General features: G+C 43.1%; 1 protein-coding gene across 2 annotated transcripts in view; it reads right to left on the minus strand.

Moving 5' to 3' along the window:
• Arid3b (AT-rich interaction domain 3B) overlaps positions 1-18,626 on the minus strand; it is a 50,298-nt gene that overhangs the window by 21,362 nt on the left and 10,310 nt on the right. For both annotated transcript variants that reach the window (XR_001579378.3, XM_016004072.3), the window contains exons 3-4: positions 852-923; positions 589-661 (exon numbers count right to left, since the gene is read on the minus strand). Coding sequence is in view for 1 of the 2 variants with exons in the window: in XM_016004072.3 (XP_015859558.1) it covers positions 589-661; positions 852-923 (145 nt within the window). In the remaining variant the exon portion in view is untranslated. The remainder of the gene's footprint in view (positions 1-588; positions 662-851; positions 924-18,626) is intronic.

Here is an 18,626-nt window from a genome sequence, read left to right on the forward strand (position 1 = left end):
TATAAAGCCAGGAAGTTGAGTCACTGGGCTCAAGAGTCAGTCACGACATGGTCCAGAGTGCAGCCAGCTCTAGGGGTAGTGTGGAGGGAGAGGAAGATAAAGAACCTCCAAGTGGGTTATCAATGGATGTCGGCAGACTCAGCAGTTAACTTGCAGGAACATCCCAAATATGTCAGAGATCCACTAGGTTGTGTTGGCCCTTCCTTTTCATGGGACATTTTACACTCTCCAGAACCACCAGAAGGGTCCCTATGGCTTCACTTACCTTTCTCCGTCTAGGTGGGACTAACTACACCAACAGTACATGCCACATGCTTTTCTAAATGAAGCCTGAGGCAGCTATAAGGCTACACACAATAAAAACATATTTGGATTTGAAATGTCTCCAGAGACTAGTTAATTAGAAGAGAGACAAAATTAAGGCAGGGCCAAATCTATCTTTTGCTAAGGTCCTTTCTGCTCCCTTCAGTCTGGCTGTCAATTATTTAAATAACCCGGGACAGGGAGGAGTGAAGGAGGACGGGCAATAGTAACACAGCAGTCACTCAGTGAGCACTTAGTTGGGACAATGAGAGGCAACACACTTACCCCTCTTCTGCATAAAGACAAAGAGGTCATCCAGAAATTCTTTCCTTTCAGGATCACCGTCCAGTTCATACAGCTGCAGGCCAGACCCCAAGAAAAAACCACAATGAAACATCCCATCTCACTGCAGGTGTCATCCCAGAGATACTACAGACATCTGAGTAACTATAGATGTGACTCATCTGCCACTCACATCTGTACGTGTAGGGGAACAATACAGCCCACTGCAGAACTGTTTATATCTTTATCACAAAGACATTACAGACCTTGGCAAAATCTCGAGAGATCTCTCTTCCCCGGCCTCCATCAGCATCATCGCTCCAGGCCAAAGCGCCATTCTGAAGAGGACAAAACACAACATTGAGAGGGGAATGGGAATTATGAGTGAACGAGCAAGACCTTCATTCAGGGAAAGATGACCATCCTCAGCATTCCTGCTCTCTGGCTCACACTAGAAAAGCCTATTCAGGACCCTCTACTGCCCTTTTCAGGGACTTCCTGTTTTGCTTTTGATGGTGGTTTCAAAATATGGAGTGTAGCTGGGTTGGTGGGTTTCAAAAGAACCACCTCCCTTACTTGGCAAAGATGGATGTCGCTTATGCTTGATAATGCTGAGAATGACACAGAAGCCCAGAGTCCCAAGAACGCCCGTCCCAGCTGACTTTCTACAAACTGCCATTCTGAGACACACTCCCTGAGCAGTGGCTGCAAAGATGCCACTCTGCAGCTCAGCCCGGCTCCCAACACTGCACTCCATCCAGCTTACCATCAGAAACCCTAAGGTTAGTGAGGAGAATGCCTGAGTGACTGCAGGCCACCACAGCCTGACACTAGGCCTGAGGTGCAGACTAGGCACAAAAGTTAATATTCATTAGGAAATTAAAAAACAAAGCAAACAAAACCTAAGCTTTGGTTAGATCAAAGCAATGCCATTCAGTGGAGTAGGAGGGAAGGGGAAGGATGCCTGTGTTTACATTCTTTATTCAGCTGGGTAACTTACTCCTCTGGCAGGCCTCTTTACCTCTTCTATAGGAAACCCATCCTTCACCCGGATGCATTAAGAACACCAGAAGCAGTCTCTGTCTGCTGCTAGTTCAGAATTTCAGTCTTCTGGAATTATGTCATCTCCATCAGAAGGAACGTCCTTGATAAAAAATCAATCTTACTATCTCTTCTTTGTACCCCAGCTTGATAAAAAATCAATCTTACTATCTCTTCTTTGTACCCCAGCACGATACCACACTGCCTGGTACATAATCAACTTGCTATTTGAACTGAAACTCTCTTCCACAGATACACAAACACATATACCATAGAGACAGTCCAGCCACCTCTGTGCCAGTGGCAAGTATGAAATCTCCCGGTGTAGTTTTCTGTTCACTCTGTCCTGGTGGATGCAATAGATACCTCGAGCTGTGCCATCCTGTCCTTCCTCCCCGCTCCTGGACCACAGGCACATGTAGGCACACCACCCTGCCAGCCGGAGTGTGCAAGTGCTGGAGAAGGCATGAGGGTTAGGAGCAGAGACTTCTCAGGAGAACACTCTTGACTGCACAGGAATCTTGTTCTAAAACCATGAAATGATAGCCTGGGAGAATTCTACTCTGCACCCATATGCACACCCTGCACCCCTGTGCCTGAAAGCAAGAGGCCATTATTCAGTTTATATATATATATATTTTGGTTTTTCCCCGAGACAGGGTTTCTCTGTGTAGCTTTGCGCCTTTTCCTGGAACTCACTTGGTAGCCCAGGCTGGCCTCGAACTCACAGAGATCCGCCTGCCTCTGCCTCCCGAGTGCTGGGATTAAAGGCGTGCGCCACAACCACCTGGCTATTCAGTTATATTTTCAAGGCTACACTTTGCTTTCCCTACTCAAAGCTGGCTCTGAGATGGAGATCAACGTCTTCCTCATAGCAGCAACAGCACACAGAGAGGTAAGTCTGACAGAGAAGTGACACCTTGTCAGCTGAAATGAAACAAGCTATGACAAATTGTTTTCCCAATTATCTAGTGAAAGATGTGTGCAAAAAAAGTGCTTGGTCAGCAGGGCGGTGGCACTCGGGAGGCAGAGGCAGGTGAATCTCTGTAAGTTCAAGGCCAGCCTGGTCTACAAAGTGAGTTCCAGGACAGGTAACAAAACTACACGGAGAAACCCTGTCTCAAAAAAAAAAAAAAAAAAAAAAAGGAGGAAGAAGGAGGAGGAGGAGGAGAAGAAAGTGCTTGGTCAGGGATTGGACAGTACACACACACACACACACACACACACACACACACACACACACACACACACACACACACACACGGTCCAGAGGCAGACACAGTTACTAGTGTCCTTCCAAGCCAATAATCAAGCAGAAGCATTGTTTTATTTTTTTCTGTTGTTGTTAAATTCAACCCCACATTGTAATTATAGTCACCAGAAATCTAGTATCATCTGGTGGCAACTAGCACAATGAATAATCAAGATGAATTATGCCTGTTAGGTCAGCAAAACCAGACCATTACATTTGAAGCCCTTTCAAAGGGTGCAGTAGGTTGCCCTAATGCCCAATGATTTTGTTTGAGCCAGTAATTCCTGCTGGAAAGTCAATTATCCTGGGAGCTCCTATTGGCTGAAAGACATTTAATGGGGGATCATTGTGCTTCTGTTATGTCAGCTGTTTACTGTGGCAGCTCAATTTCCAACTCTGCAACTGGAGATCCGAGGCTGACGCTCACAGGAGGATTCTTTATCAGTCACCAAGATGAAAACACTGAGTATTTGCTAATTACAGTAACTTGCAGGCATTCCCAAAGCTCAGAAACTATGTCACTCTCAGTTGGAGGGAGAGGACCTAATCCACAACCTTGAATGAGCAGGGCTTTCAGCAGTGGGGGAGGGGTGTGAGAACAAGCATGCCAGTGTGGCCACCTTAGGGCTATGTGTGAAAATAAACACCCAAGTGACAGCAGAGCTCCACAGACAGAAAAGAGAAGAATGCTGGGGGTGGGGAGGGGGTGGGAAAGAGGTTGGTATCCACTGTGTCTCCTCTACTTTCTCCAGTTCTGCCCCCATTGCAAGGGATTCTAAGCATTGGTACTGCCATGAAGTAAAGAACAGCTTATAATGTGCTTGGTCCAGAGAGGAGTCGGCAATAGGGGGTGGAGTGGAGAAAGTGGAGGAGAACAAAGAATTGAGAACTACATTATAAAGTGGATGCCAATATACTCTAAAGGGACAGGATTTTAGCCAGAAACATCTCTAACCCAATGACCACAGAGAAGGACGCTGGCCACAGGACAGAAATGAGACTGAACTTTTATTTTTTAAAAATGAAAGGAGGGGTTGGGGATTTAGCTCAGTGGTAGAACGCTGGCCTAGCAAGCTCAAGGCCCTTGGTTTGGTCCTCAGCTGGGGGTTGGGAATGAAAGGAAAAAAAGTTGCCTGAGTGTATGAGTCTTCCTTCTAATGTTCTAAGGCAAAGACAGTTCATTTCTTTTCTTTTCTTTTTGGTTTCTCAGTGTAGCCCTGGCTGTCCTAGAACTTGCTCTGTAGACCAGGCTGGCTTCGAACTCACAAAGATCTGCCTGGCTCTGCCTCCTGAGTGCTGGGATTAAAGGCATGCGCCACCTCCGCCTGGCTCATCTCTAATCTTAAACATCCTGAGGGTATCCCCAGCTCTCAGCACAGAGACAGCACTGATACCTGCTGGGAGACATGGTCAGCTCCCCTGGGACTCGCTGCCTCCTGTCTCCCCTCCTGCCTGTACTAGGAGGGTTGGTTATAGAGCTTTTTCTGTTTATACCTGATAGAATGCTATACATGGCTCACTTGTACAATTCAAGTTTTCCTCACCTATCACCAGGGTGTGGACATGACTAACTAAAAAGTTATCAGCCCCAAAATAATTCTTCTTCGACATCAAGTGTGGCTGACAGAATGCAACAGTGGGGGAAAGTAGAGGCAGCTGGAGAATGGGTAAGACGCATGCCAGGGGCCGGCTCAACCTTTGGGGATCACGAGGGAGGGGTCCATAAGTTGAAGAGTCACTGCAGATAGGTCTAACCTTCCAGGAATAGGCTTTGAACCCACTTGCACAGGCAGCAGTATTAAACATCCCAGAACTGGAGGTTCCGGGGAATATGAGTCGATGTCAACAGTAGCCAGTGGTTACTTATTGCCATTTACAGCCTCCTCTTACTTCAGAAATCCCTTTTAACACCTTTGATCGAACCAGGAGCTCACAGGAAACGGACAGTTTGTCTCGAAATATCCACCTAAGACTAGTTTTAGCTGTTATACCCACATTCAACTCATGTCCACCAGGGAAACCAGACTATTTTCCCCTAAACTCCTTCAAAAAGGTAGTGAAAGACTGGGGGGGGGGGGGAGCAGGAAGCTAGTATTTGTGTGCTACAGCGTGCTGTGCACTTTAGGTGCACGTTTCCCACTTACTCCTACATGCAGAAACGGCTCGAGTTGGGGAGAGCACAGGTCAAAGAACTTAGCAGCCACTTGCCCGGTCTTAGAGCTCCTAAGGGGCAGCACCAGTGCTGGGTTTGCCTGGCTTGCTTGGCGACATCATGCAACCTCCTGGGTTGCAAAGGACAGCATAAAGTATTCTGCACAGGACAATTAAGAATGGAAAAAAAAGGAGAAAGCAGTACGGAGAAGCCCGTCTACAGAATGGCTACATCACGGCCGAGTGGCTCTTAAGGGGAGGGTCTTTCATTCTTGATCCTCTCACTGGCTTCATCTGTGTATTTCAGCCAAACAAAAATTGCCCTCACTTGTCCTGGAGAGGTATCTGGGGACACCAAAGAGGGGAAACCTTTACCTTACCTCTACCTCCAAAACAGACCATCTATTCTAGGAAGACCCTCTTTCCCCCAGGGGGACAGGAAAAAGGGAAGTGGAGGAAAAGAGAGGAGATTACATTTAAGGGACCAGAGGAATGTGGCACCCAGCATCGTGAGACCATGTACATATAACGGTTTCAAAATAAAACAACTCAGTCTTAAACTTCCTGACTGCTACTCAAATTAAAACACTGAACCTCCAACTTCTCAGTCCTAAAAGATCAACAAAGCAGAGTGAAAATGAATGGATTCTTTTTTTTTTTGAAAATCTAAAGAGCTGCCCATGGAAGAGGAGCTAGCCTCAGTCCCAGCAAAACTAGCTCAGCCTGACAGAACTGGCCAGGAAGCTCTCAGGTCTACAGATGAAGGCCTTTTTCTAACAGAACTGCCTGGCAATGGAGAAAGCCTTCTTAGGAAGTGAGCAGCTGCTTCGTTCTGGACGACTATCCATCTGGGATCTTGGGGTTTGGGATCTCACATGAGGCAGGGTTGGACCATGTGGCCTTTTTTCTCTTTTGTGAAGCAAAGATCCGATGATAAATTTATTCAGTCCAGATTTCCTTGAGAACACACCCCAGGTCGAGCAAGCTGCTGAGGAAAATAGCTCCCCAGCTTTCCAAAACAAAAGTGGTCTCCAGCACCGGGAGGGTTACCAAAGAGTTGGAAAAACAAGTTGGACATACACAGAGTAAAGCTACAAATACCAAATCAGAAACGCTTGGAAGGTAGAAGGTTGAGGCTCAGAGCTGGAGGTTAAGGTGGCCTTGAGGAATATGGACTGAGGGGAGATTTATAGTTCAAGTGAACACTGGGGTAGAGGACAAACAAGGCATGTTTTGGCAGGAGGATGTAAGTACATCAAATCTAATAGCTAAAGTGGAAACAGGCTGTGAAATGCCTTGAATACCAGGAGGAAATTTAAACTCTGAACTGTGAACAGTGGGGAGGGAGGGAGGCAGTAGAAAATTTCTGAACTGAAAAAAAGGTAAGAGGAAATCAACATTCTGGAGAGTTTTAACAAACTACTTTTGTTGGGAAAATATAATCTATACATATGGATATACAGATACCTAATGGAGCGGAGGTTGTAGGTGTCTTTTACTTTTCAGTTTTTTTTTTCTGTTCTATTCATTCATATACAAACTTCTGCTCTCCTAGGATATACTGCAATTTCTAAGAAGTGCGGAGGAAAAAAAAAAACCCAAAAAACCAAAGACAGATGAAAGCCTCTGACTTGGTGGAGCTTAGACTCTCATGTAGGGAGATAACAATTTAAAAAAATGATCTGTGCTGAGGATGTAGCTTAGTGGGAGTGCTCATGCTAGTTCCTGGGTTCAATTCCCAACACTGGGGCTGGGGTGGGTGTGGGGGACAAAACAAATCCCATTTATGTCTAGAAGGTTTGCTTGTTTTGAATTTGAGTTTTTAAAGTTTTGTTTAGTTTTTTTTAATGTGTATGGGTGCCAGGTGGCGGTGGCGCACATCTTTAATCCCAGCACTCAGCAGGCAGAGCCAGGCGGGTCTCTGTGAGTTTGAGGCCAGCCTGGTCTACAGAGTGAGATCCAGGACAGGCACCAAAACTACATGGAGAAACCCTGTCTCTAAAAACAAAACAAAACAAAACAAATGTGTATGGGTGTTTTACCTACTTGTATGTCTGCGTACCTGGTGTGCCTAATGTCCCTGGAGGCCAGAAAAAGGTGTCAGAAACCTTGGAACTGGAGTTACAAATGTTTGTTAGCCATCATGTGGATACTGGGAATTGAACCCTGGTCTATGGAAGAGCAGCCAGTGTTATTAACTGCCAAGCCACTACTCCAGTCCTCTGTCTATGATTTCATTAATCAATAATTTTTTTTCTACATTAGCTTTTCTTGTTTTTTTGAAACAGGGTCTCACTAGTTCCAGGCTGGCCTTGAACTCATAGAGATCTGTCTGTCTCCGCCTCCAAACTGCTGGGATTCAAGACATACGCCATCAAGACTAGCCCTACATTAACTTTTAAAAAATATTTATTTTATTTTATTTGTATGTGTATATGTGTGCTTATATGTGTACCACATGTATGCAGGAGCCTTGGAGGTCAGAAGAGGGCAGTAGATCCCTTGGAAATGGAGTTAGGTGGCTCTAAGCTAGGTCCTCTCCAAGAGCAGCTGGTGCTCTAAATCACTGAGCCATCTCCCTAGCCCCTACATTAACTTTTGACTCACGTGTCAAGACCTACTGCATGCTCCCTGCCCCTCAACCCAGTAATGAAGGCTAGCACTTACATCATACTGGAAGGACAGAATAACCTATCACAGAAACATCTTCACAGCAGCTAGTCTTTCACACAAAGGAACAGTCTAACTCTTCATTTACAAAATATTTTTTAATGTCCCCCACCCCATGGTGATTTACAATGCCAATATATTGTTTGTATAAACAGTGATGGGTGGGTGGTTTTGCCAACTCTGAGAAACTGGGTTGGAGAGGGGAACGGCAGAACCAGGGGAAATGACTCTCCTAAGAAGCAGCCAACTCAGAATCAGCTGGATTGGGCTGCGGGGATGAAAGAGAGGATGACTGAACCCTTAAGGGAGAGAAATATGTTCCTGTGCAAATAGAGAGAAGCCAGGCAGGGGATCAAGCAGGAAGCCTTTGAGCACTAATGAAAACAGACCACTGTCTAGGGGATAGGGTGACAATACCAATCCCGCAGCTAGGAAGAAAGCCAGGTTACAGAAGCAGAAGCCAAAGGCTTATTATTGCCAAGTGTGGAAAAAAGGTGAAATATTAGCAAATACCTCCAGTACCCAGAAGGCTTGGCTTTTGTTTTCACTTAGATTGGGGGTAGGGGGATAACCCCAGCAGACCACGCCTCTAAGACTTCAGGAGCCAGCACTGCATTCCTCAGAGCCCTACTTCCCCAGAGACAGGAGCCTGACTTTAAAAGCAATTAAGTATCTAGGCTATTTTAGGATTACTCCTTGACCACCTGGAATATCTTATTAAAGCACAGCTCAGATGTCCAAAGCAATTTTAGTTCCCATTCCTCACTTCTCCTCAAGGCAAAAATTAACCCTTTTCCCTAGGGTTAAGTACAAGAGTGAAGCTACCACCAACTCTTCACTTGGGATTTCTACATTCTGACACCTAAGAAACTGTCCTTAAAAAGGGAAAAGGTAGGAAGAAAATTTTCTTTCCTTAACACCTTGGTGCTAACCGATAACTCTTAGGAGATTCTTGAGCATTCTCTGAAAAGACAAAACGGTAATGCATTTCCTGTCTACTCTATAATCTAATAGATATGAGCCCCAAGGGCAAGCATCTAGGCAAATTCCTAGGAACTGACCCTCAAAGTAGTCATTAGCAAAATCACCAGGCTTCAAAGGCACTGATCTCAAGCTCTTGGATACCAATTAATTGCACTGAAATATAGTCCCTATCTAAAGTATTTGGGCTGAATATGGCTGTTTTTGTTTTCCCTATAATGAGCAACACATAACTACCTATCTCTGTCCAGATCCATGGCTCAGCATTTTATGTGCCATGCATGTGACAGCTTTACTGATGACCTAGCTGGTGGTGTTGCGATGTTAAAAACCCATTTCCTAGATCTTAGTCTGAAGAAAAGAAAAGCACACTCCTGCTCTCTTCTTAGTTTTAACTGATTGCAGGAAGCAATGAGACACAGAAGGGGCAGGGCAGGATTACAGGAGAATCCTAAGGGGAGAGAGAAGGCCCAGGAAGCAAAATAGATACTGTTAGAAGCTACACTGTTGGACTACAAAACCTTCCTGATAAGATCAGGATTACTGCTCTTAACTAAATCACTCTAGCCCTGGAACCACTGGAATTATAATTATCAGATGCTCACCTTCCGCTGTCAGGTAACTTTAGCAGGAACTAGAAAGAGCTTGCCCACCTCCCACTAGCAACAGAGATCATTCAAACTCGGTGGCATGGAAAAAGAGCCAAGTGACACTTCTGATTAAGCAGTAGAAAGGGGGCAGGGTGGAGAAAGGAGAGGACATGATCCTATGTTCTCATCTAGATTCAAAATCACACCATGCAATCAGGAAGACTGGCAGAAATGAGATGTTTCTCTGAAATGAGGGAGAAAGTTGGTGATGAGAGGACCCAATGCCAAGGGGTGAAATGCAAAGTTGGCCTGGTCTAGGAAGAAAGCCCAGCTCCTTCTCTCTGCGGAACCCAGCACTATAGCCCTTTGCAACCTCTGAGCTGTTCCTTGTGCTCTGACAAGACTGCTGACATGGCCACTGCAGCTTCCTCAGAGCTAGAGCCTGTGAGGCCAACTGTAACATAACAGGACAAACAGCTAAGAGATCAGGAGCCTGTCCAGCCACGGCTCTCAAAGTCTCATAAAACACAATTTAATTGTATACGAAGTAAACATTTAAGAGGGAATAAAAATCTATCATGCATCAGTTTATAAATGTTTTTTAAAAAGTCTCATCTATTTATTTGGTCCAGGTTCTGGGTAGCAAAACTGGCTGGAACTTTTAGCCTTCCTGTTTCAACCTCCCAAATGTTGGGAGGACAGATATGAGCTACCAGGCCCAGGATAATTTTGTATTTAGTTTATTTATGTGTATGTGTCTGTGTCGATATGTGCACATTCATGTGGGTACCCACAGAGGGTATCAGATCTAGAAGCTTGAGTTACAGGGGGCTGTGAGCCACCAAACATGGTGCATATTCCTTACAAGAGTAGCAAGTGTTCTTAACCACTGAGCCATCTCTCTGGTCCTTCAAGCCAATTTTTTGAACTCTAAGTTTGTACTCTGAATTTTCCTATAATTGTTTCTGTAAGTGCCTGTTCATAAGAAGTTTTGTACTTTTTTTGATTCTGAGATAAGTGACTATAAAAACTGAGTAAGGGGTGAAATAATAGCTTTGTGGTTAAACAGAGCTTGCCTAGCAAGTAACAGAACCTAGGTTCAATCTTCAGTACTACAAAAGAAATAAACAAGAAGCCATGCATAAACATAGCTTCATAGCCGGGCAGTGGTGTCACATGCCTTTAATCCCAGCACTCAGGAGGCAGAGGTAGGCTGATCTCTGTGAGTTCGAGGTCAGTGCGTCTATAGAGCCAGTTCCAGGATAGCCAGGGCTACATAAAGAAACCCTGTCTCGAAAAATAAACAACAAAATAACAGTTTCATGAACATTCATAAAAGACAGTCACAGTATTGAGAAAAAGAAAGTTGAAGTACCATACATATGGTTTCTGTTTTTGTTAAAAATATAAACAGATCGTGATTTTTAAAAATCTGAAAAGTTATAGACTTATCAAGAAACCACCCCAAAGTCCTGCTGACTTTTACTTCACATGTTTTAAAACTATTTGTCGTTTTTCTTTCTCAAATATTTTAAAATACATTTGACAGATATGATGATTCAAGTCTGTAATCCCAGTACTTGGGAGGCAGAGGCAGAAGGATCCTAAGTTTGAGGCCAGCAAAGGCTACAGTAACATCCTGTCTCAAATTTCTAAAAATTATATTTTATTTTATTGAGACAGAATCTCACTATGTAACCCTGGACGGCCTAGAGATTGCTCTGTAGATCAGCCTAGCCTTGAACTCACAGAGATCCACCTGCCTCAGCCTCCCTAGTACTGAATTAAAAGTGTGTATTAAATGAAAAAAATAAATAAAAAGGAAAAGAACAGAACATGATCGTTCCTAGGTATGGTGGAGAAGGTTTACTGTAGACATGTAGGAGACCACAGGCAGAGGTAGACACAGGGACATCTGGGAGAGTCCAGAGTGGACATGTCCAGACTGAGCTGTGTGTGCCATGTGGGGAGAGGGCGAGGGAAGAGAGGGAACCAGGTGCAGCAGCCAGGAGGCCAAAGGTACAAAGAGAGCAGGCAACTAAAACGGCTGAATCATATTGGGAAGAACAGTCCAGCCCCCTGGGCTGGAGAGTTCAGGGTAGGGGGTGAGGTATGTCAGCCAGGAGGGCCCTGTAAACAGGTAGGGATTGAGGGATGAAGGGAGAACCTGGTGGCCAGGTCTGCTTTGATATGTTAAATAAGCACCTCAGCCATTGTCCTGTGTTTGAAATCTTACATGTACCACTATTAATTAAATATTAAAAATGACATTTTAGCATTTATTTAAACAATAAAAATTTTGCAGTAATAAAAGTAATAAATAATAAAATAAAAGTCAAGCACAAAACTGTATATAGAATAAAATAATAAACCTATAGTAGGCATTTTCCTTTAAAATACAAAGGATATACCACAAATGTTTAAAGTTATATCTAAGTTGTATGACTATAGTTGATTGTATCTTTTCTTTATAAATTTGTGTATTTTCCATATTTCCTAAAATGAGCCCAAATGACTCCTACAATCTGAGAGAAAAAAACAGAAATTCTATAGATTGATTATTGAGACAGGGTCTTAAGCAGTCTAGGAATGGAGTATTGCAGCTGAGGATGATACTGAACTTTTAGCTCTCTAGCCTCTGCAGAAATCAAGACACCAAACACCCATTTTATGTGGTGCTGGGGAATGAACCCAAAGCTTTGTGAAGACTAGTCAAGCACTGTACTGAGCTCCAGACCACAAAGTTATTTTTAAAGTGATGAAACCATTGAGAAACTATACCTCTCAGAAGGGAGCACAGAGCTGCAAGCCAGATTTGCCTGGGTTCACTGCCCAGCCTCCTCCTGGTAAGACCACATACAGTACTTCCCTCTTTCCTCAGCTGTCAATAAAACAACAAATGGGAACGATGGCAGGGCTTGCCTTACACAGCTCAATGAAATAGAGCCAGTAGTTGTCACAGGGCAGGTCAAAAAATCCTAGTTGTTAAAAAACACATTAAAAAAAAAAAGCAAACAAAACCACTATCAAGGATAATCTGGTGTAGAACTCTACAGACTTCCCCCATTCTTTTTTTTTTTTTTTTTGGTTTTTCGAGACAGAGTTTCTCCATGTAGTTTTGGATCTCGCTCTGTAGACCAGGCTGGCCTCAAACTCACAGAGACCAGACCAGACACTGCTGAGTGCTGGGATTAAAGGTGTGCGCCACCACCGCCTGGCAGACTTCCCCCATTCTTAAACCTATAGAAATGCTAGATGAAATTTAACTCTATACCTCCTACACAGAACTAACTAAGCATGAAATCAAGAAAGGGATTCACAAGTAGAAAAAGGAGCAAGTGATAAAGCTGAGGGCTAAAGAATGTCACCCAACTAGTTTTTTAAATTTTATTTTTAATAATTTATTGCTTTTTATATATTTATTGTGTGGGGGGGGTTGTGAGCCTTGACCCATGTCTTCTTCCACTACGTAGGTCCTAGGGGGTCAAACTTAACTCATAGAGATCTGCTTGTTTCTGCCTCTTGAGTGCTGGGATTAAAGGTGTGTACTACCTACCACACCTGGGCCCCCCAACTATAGTTCTTAACAGGGGTGAGGACTGGGATTTAATCATTTCCCCAACCCCTAGAATTCAAGTTGCAGGTCTCTGGCATGTCAAGAATCAGAACTGAAATAACTACATAAAAGGAAGAAACCTTGAAAGATTACGTCTACTACGGCCCATGAACTGGGCCTGGCAAACCTACACACCAGGTCAGAGGCATCATGGAACTTGGCCATCACCACACAGCACCCACTGAAAGTCAGGCTCTTTCTAAGGCACAAATGCACACTTTAAATCCAACCAGCCAAACCAAAGGAAGCAGCTAAGCAGGCGGAACCCCAGCAGAGGAGAAAACAAAACACCCTTAAGTAGACAAGTCTTCCAGAAATAAATCCCTACAAAATGAGCTTGCCAAGAAAACAGCAAATCAGCACAAGAGGAAATGGACTCGTATGCAGGAGAGGACAAGACAAAAGGAAAAACATGCATCTGAATTTAAAAGCATGTATCAAAGGAATGGCCAAATATGGATACTTGAAAGAAAGGTAAGCAAAGTCTTTTCATTCCTTTTGTATGCTCGAAACTTCCATAACAAACAAAGGTTTTGTTTTGTTTTTTTTTGTTTTGGTTCTCCGTCCCCTCTCCCGTGAGACAGGGTTTCTCTGTGAAACAGTCCTGGCTGTCCTGGATCTCACTCTGTAGACCAGGCCGGCCTCAAAGTCACTGTCCGCCTCTGCCTCCCAAGTGCTGGGATTAAAGGTGTGCACCACCAATGCCCAGCCAAAAAACCTTTTTTTAAACATTTTTTATTTTACTTTGTGTCTATGATCATTTTGTCTGTGTGTATGTCTGTACACCACTTATGTGCTCCTGGAACTGGAGTTATAGTCAGTTGTGAGCTGCCATGTGGGTGTTGGGAATTGAACCCGGGTTCTCTGGAAGAGCAGTCAGTGCTCTCAACCTCTGAGCCCAACAAAAAGTTTAAACAAATCCTATGATTCATAGTTTAAAAAATTAAAGGAATTAGCTAGGCAGCAGTCACACCTTTAATCGTAGTACTCAGAAAGTAGGCGGATCTCTATGAGTTTGAGGCCAGCCTGGTCTACAAAGTCAGTCGAGTTCCAGGACAGCAAGGGCTACATAGAGAGACCCTGTCTTAAAAAAACAAATGAACAACAACAAATATATATATATATGTATATATATATATTAAAAAATTTATTTTTCCCCAAGCACTTGCTTTGAAAGCATGGGGACCCAATGCCAGGTGTGGTGGCACATGCTTGAGTTCCCATCAGTGGGGAGGCAGAGTCAGAAGGATCCCTGGGGCTTACTGGCCAGTGTTCCTGTGGATGACACTCCCCCTCCCCAGCATGCACCTGAACATACACATACTTAACCAAGAAAAAAACTGTCCAAGAAAAAAAATAGTGTTAGTTGAAAGAGAGGAAATGACCACAAATCAGGCTTATGGGACAGAACAGGGTTCAACTGGAATAGATAAAAGAGAGTCCAAATGTAGAACTCTATTGTCAAGCACAAAACAGTAAAAATTTAAAAACAAAGATTTACAAAGATCAGCAACCAGGCTCACACCACACTACACTCTCCAACAAGAAAAAACGGGATTAAGGAAGACAAAATAATGGTCAATGTAGGGACCCAGGGTCCACAGGGCTATGAACAAAGCACAAAAGGGAAAAAGAAAGCTATGAAGAAGCGATTCATCTCACCATGGCTGAATCTACTACAAACTAAAAACTCAGTGAAGAACACTGAGGGAACAAGAGGAAAACAAAGCTGGAGAGTAGAACACAAGTAGTGGTGAGGAAAAAATACAAAAACTTGGTAAGTACAGAGAATTGGCCGGGTGGCGGTGGCGTACACCTTTAGTCCCAGCACTCGGGAGGCAGAACCAGGCGGATCTCTGTGAGTTCGAGGCCAGCCTGGTCTACAGAGCGAGATCCAGGACAGGCTCCAAAACTACACAGAGAAACCCTGTCTCGAAAAACCAAAACCAAACCCAAACAAACAAAAACAAACACAAAAAAAAAAAAGAAAAGAAAAAGGAAAGAACTGACTTTTAAGGGGAAAAATTTGGAGAAAAGCATAAACAGAACAAACTGGAACTAAAGTACAAACCACAAGAGGCTCCAAGTCAGAACTGGGGTGTCAGAAGTTAAAAACACAGAATGACTTTGGTACCATGGTTTGCTAAAAGATTAAGGATGCAAATTACAATCTAAAAGTAACCAATAAAAAATGTGCTGGGGTAAGCGGGCATGGGGTGGCTCAGCAGGTATAGGCACTTGCCATCCATCCTGACAACCTGGTTCAATCCCTAGGAGCTACATGGTAGGAAGGGAGAACTGAATCCTCCAAGTTGACCTGACTTCTACATGTACGCTATGGTATGTATTTGTACACACACACTCTAGTAAATATAATTTTTAAAATGCCTGTCATCTCAGCTACTCAGGAGGCTAAGGAAAGAGCATGACCCAAGTCTAGGAGTTGGGGACCAATCTAGGTAAAAGTGAGGCCCACATCTCAAAAGAATAAAAAGTAACCAATAGAAGAATAGAAAGTAAAGTTTCTAAAACCATGTAGGAGATAAAGAATAAATAAAGACAACAACTAAATAAATAAAGACAGGAATGGAGAAAAACAAGAGGGGCATTCTTAAAATCAAAACAAGAGGGTGGAAACAGATCCACATGTGAGATTCAGAATGTGTAGCTCAGTCCCACAGCACTTGTCGGGCATTCACAGGCCCTGAATTTTAAATGAAACAAGAAGTAAATCTACATGTATCAATCCCAATAATCAAATACTAACCAAACCAAACAAACAAACAAAAAAAACAACCTTAGACTATAAGGAAGATCTAAGTAAATGCAAATTAACAAACTCAATCCAATAGACAAAGATAACACTGTATCTATCAAGTAGAGAACACACGTTGTTTTCAAGGACATTTATAGAAACTAAATCATACATAAGGCTAAAACAGAAAATATCTTAAATTTCAGAGACTCAAAAGCATGCCAATTTTCAAGGGGCAAAATTTGTAGATAACAGCAAAAGTGAGATTGATTCAAGAAAAGTATTTATAGCCTAAGACGTATTTGTTAAATAACAAGAATTCTAGAAAATGTGTTACAGCTAAAAGAAAACAAATTTGTGTAAATAAAACCAACAAATTTAAGTAAGATCAGCAGATCATATCAACCTCAAGAAAAAGGGCTGGTCAGTGGTTGCCAGGAGCCAGCAGGCAAGGAAGACTGAAACAGTACAACACGATTTCCTGGGCAGCAAAGTTGTTCTGTATCATGGTGCATACACGTCATTATACGTTTGTTAAACCCACAGAATGTACAGTAAGAATGCACCCCAAAGGCTGCCAGCACAATGGCTCAGAGGGTAAAGGTAATCACTGCCAAGTCTGATGACCAAGTGGAAGGACTCCAGTAAGTTAGCCCCGTTCACACATTCACCACGGGGTGCGCACATTTAGACACCACCACCCCAGCACACAAAATAATGTCATGAAATCTATTTTGTAATAATTTCTTTAAAAAGAATTCACCCTAATGTTAACTACACGCTCAGTGATAATAATGTGTCAATGTAATTTCCTTGATTGTAATAAATGTACTCTCTGGTGTAAGATTTGATAGTAATGAAGGATGGGGAGGAGCGATAATCACTGTACCTTCTGCTTAATTCTGCTCTAGATTGAATAGATAATCTATTTTAAAATGTGTGGTTGGCAGGATACCTCAGTGGGTAAGAACACTTGCTTCTAAGCACCTGAGTTTGATATTCGGAACCCACAAGGTAGATGGTGAGAACCAATTCCCACAGGTTGTTCCTCTGATCTCCACATGTGCCCCTTGCCCCAACACAGAAAATAATGTAATAATAATTTTTAAAAAGGTTTAGAGCAAATGAGGCAGACACTAACACTGCCATCTCCCCACCTGCCACCCACTCTGCCCACAAGCACGAAATGTAACCAGTCACATGAACTCGGAGTAAATGAGAAGAACAAGTAAAGCAGAGTAAATGAAAAGAAGGTAGAAGCAGCAAAACCTCGAGTGCCTACTCTGCCATGACTGTATGTCTGCTGGAATACAAATAAGTGTGGTTCCTGTCCTCTGGAGCTCACCATCTAGTCTGTGGTTCATCTAGTCTGTGGGTCGAACAACCCTTTCACAGGGGTGGCAGGTCTCAGAGATGCAGATTTTGAATTTTATAATGAGAACACCGGCATCTGTAGAGGACATTAAAGCAGTGCCACAATCTGATTCAGTTTCTAGATCATTACAGGCTACGTTGAATGGATTAGAAAGTGGGGTGAGCACAGACTTGGAGGAGGCAGGTAGGTGATGGCAGACAAGTGGCAGGATTCTAGATATCTAGAGGAGAAGATTGATAAGCTTTGGTGATGGGCTAGAAACAAGGTGACAAGAGCAAGTAGGAAATAACCCAACCCCAAGTTTCTGGATGAATGACTAAGTGTCTAACAAGGCCATTTTCTGAGAAGGAAAATGTAAGAGAAAATGACTGTAGGGTGGGTATCAACACCAAGAGTTCAGTTTTTTCAGTACTTGAAGAATGGGTGCAGGAGGATCAGGAGTTAAGGACAGCCTCAGCTATATAGCATGCTGGAGAACAAACTGGGTTACTTGATATTTAAGATCCTATCTTTTAAAGAAAAGTTTTTAGTTGTTTTACATGTATTAAACTTGAGATGTGAGTAGGATAGCTTTTTAGTTATTTATTTTGGTGGGTTTTTTTTATGGGTGGGGGGTTGGTTTTTCGAGACAGGGTTTCTCTGTGTAGCTTTGTGCCTTTCCTGGAACTCACTTGGTAGCCCAGGCTGGCCTCGAACTCACAGAGATCCGCCTGGCTCTGCCTCCTGAGTGCTGGGATGAAAGGCGTGTGCCACCACAGCCCAGCTTATTTTGGTGTTTTGACACAGGGTTTTTCTGTGTAGCTCTGGCTGTGTGGGAACACACTCTGTAGACTAGGTTAGCCTTGAACTCAGCGATCCCCCTGCCTCTGCCTCCCAAGTGCTAGGATTAAAGACATGCATCACCACTGCCCATTGTGAGTAGGATATGAATGTAAATGTTAAGCAGTCAGTTGGGATTATATATGCTGATCTCAGACCAGAAACATAGATTCAAGTAACATACATGCTTCATCATTACTGAAATCCAAATAAAAGAACCTCTCAAGGATGACATAGTGAAGGCTTAGAATAATACCTGGAGAACTAGGTGAAAAGAAAGCACTACAGGATAAAGAAACATAAGCAGAAAAAAGAAAATACTTCAAAGAGGGAATGGTCAATGGTACCCAACCCTCTTCTGAAATATCAAATGCAGTCAGGGAAGCCCGGACTATGCAACATGACAGCCATTAGAAACGTTTGCAAAGAAAAATGGAAGGGTCAGGGTTCTAGTTGGAGTGTTTTGGCAAAATGAAATGGAAGGTGTACAAGTCCTTTGAGAAACCATGACTGGGGAAATGTGCAGTCTAGGCTTTCTTTAAAAAGCAAATTCACTGTCTTTTAACAATCATATGATGTGTGATTTTGAAGACTACAGTTTTGTTGTTTGTTTGTTTTGTTTTAAAGTTTGAGAGATGATGTTTAATTGCAGAGAACGCTTCAGAAGAGGAGTCTAAAAAGTCAGGAAATGGAAGTCTTCACTGATGGAGCAAGTTTCTCAAAGCCTAGGAGAGAGTGGGACCTAGGATATATACAGAGGGATTAGTCTTTGAGGGATAAGGACCAAACTA

Source organism: Peromyscus maniculatus, chromosome 7, assembly GCF_049852395.1.
Source record: "Peromyscus maniculatus bairdii isolate BWxNUB_F1_BW_parent chromosome 7, HU_Pman_BW_mat_3.1, whole genome shotgun sequence".
NCBI classification, from domain to species: domain Eukaryota; kingdom Metazoa; phylum Chordata; class Mammalia; order Rodentia; family Cricetidae; genus Peromyscus; species Peromyscus maniculatus.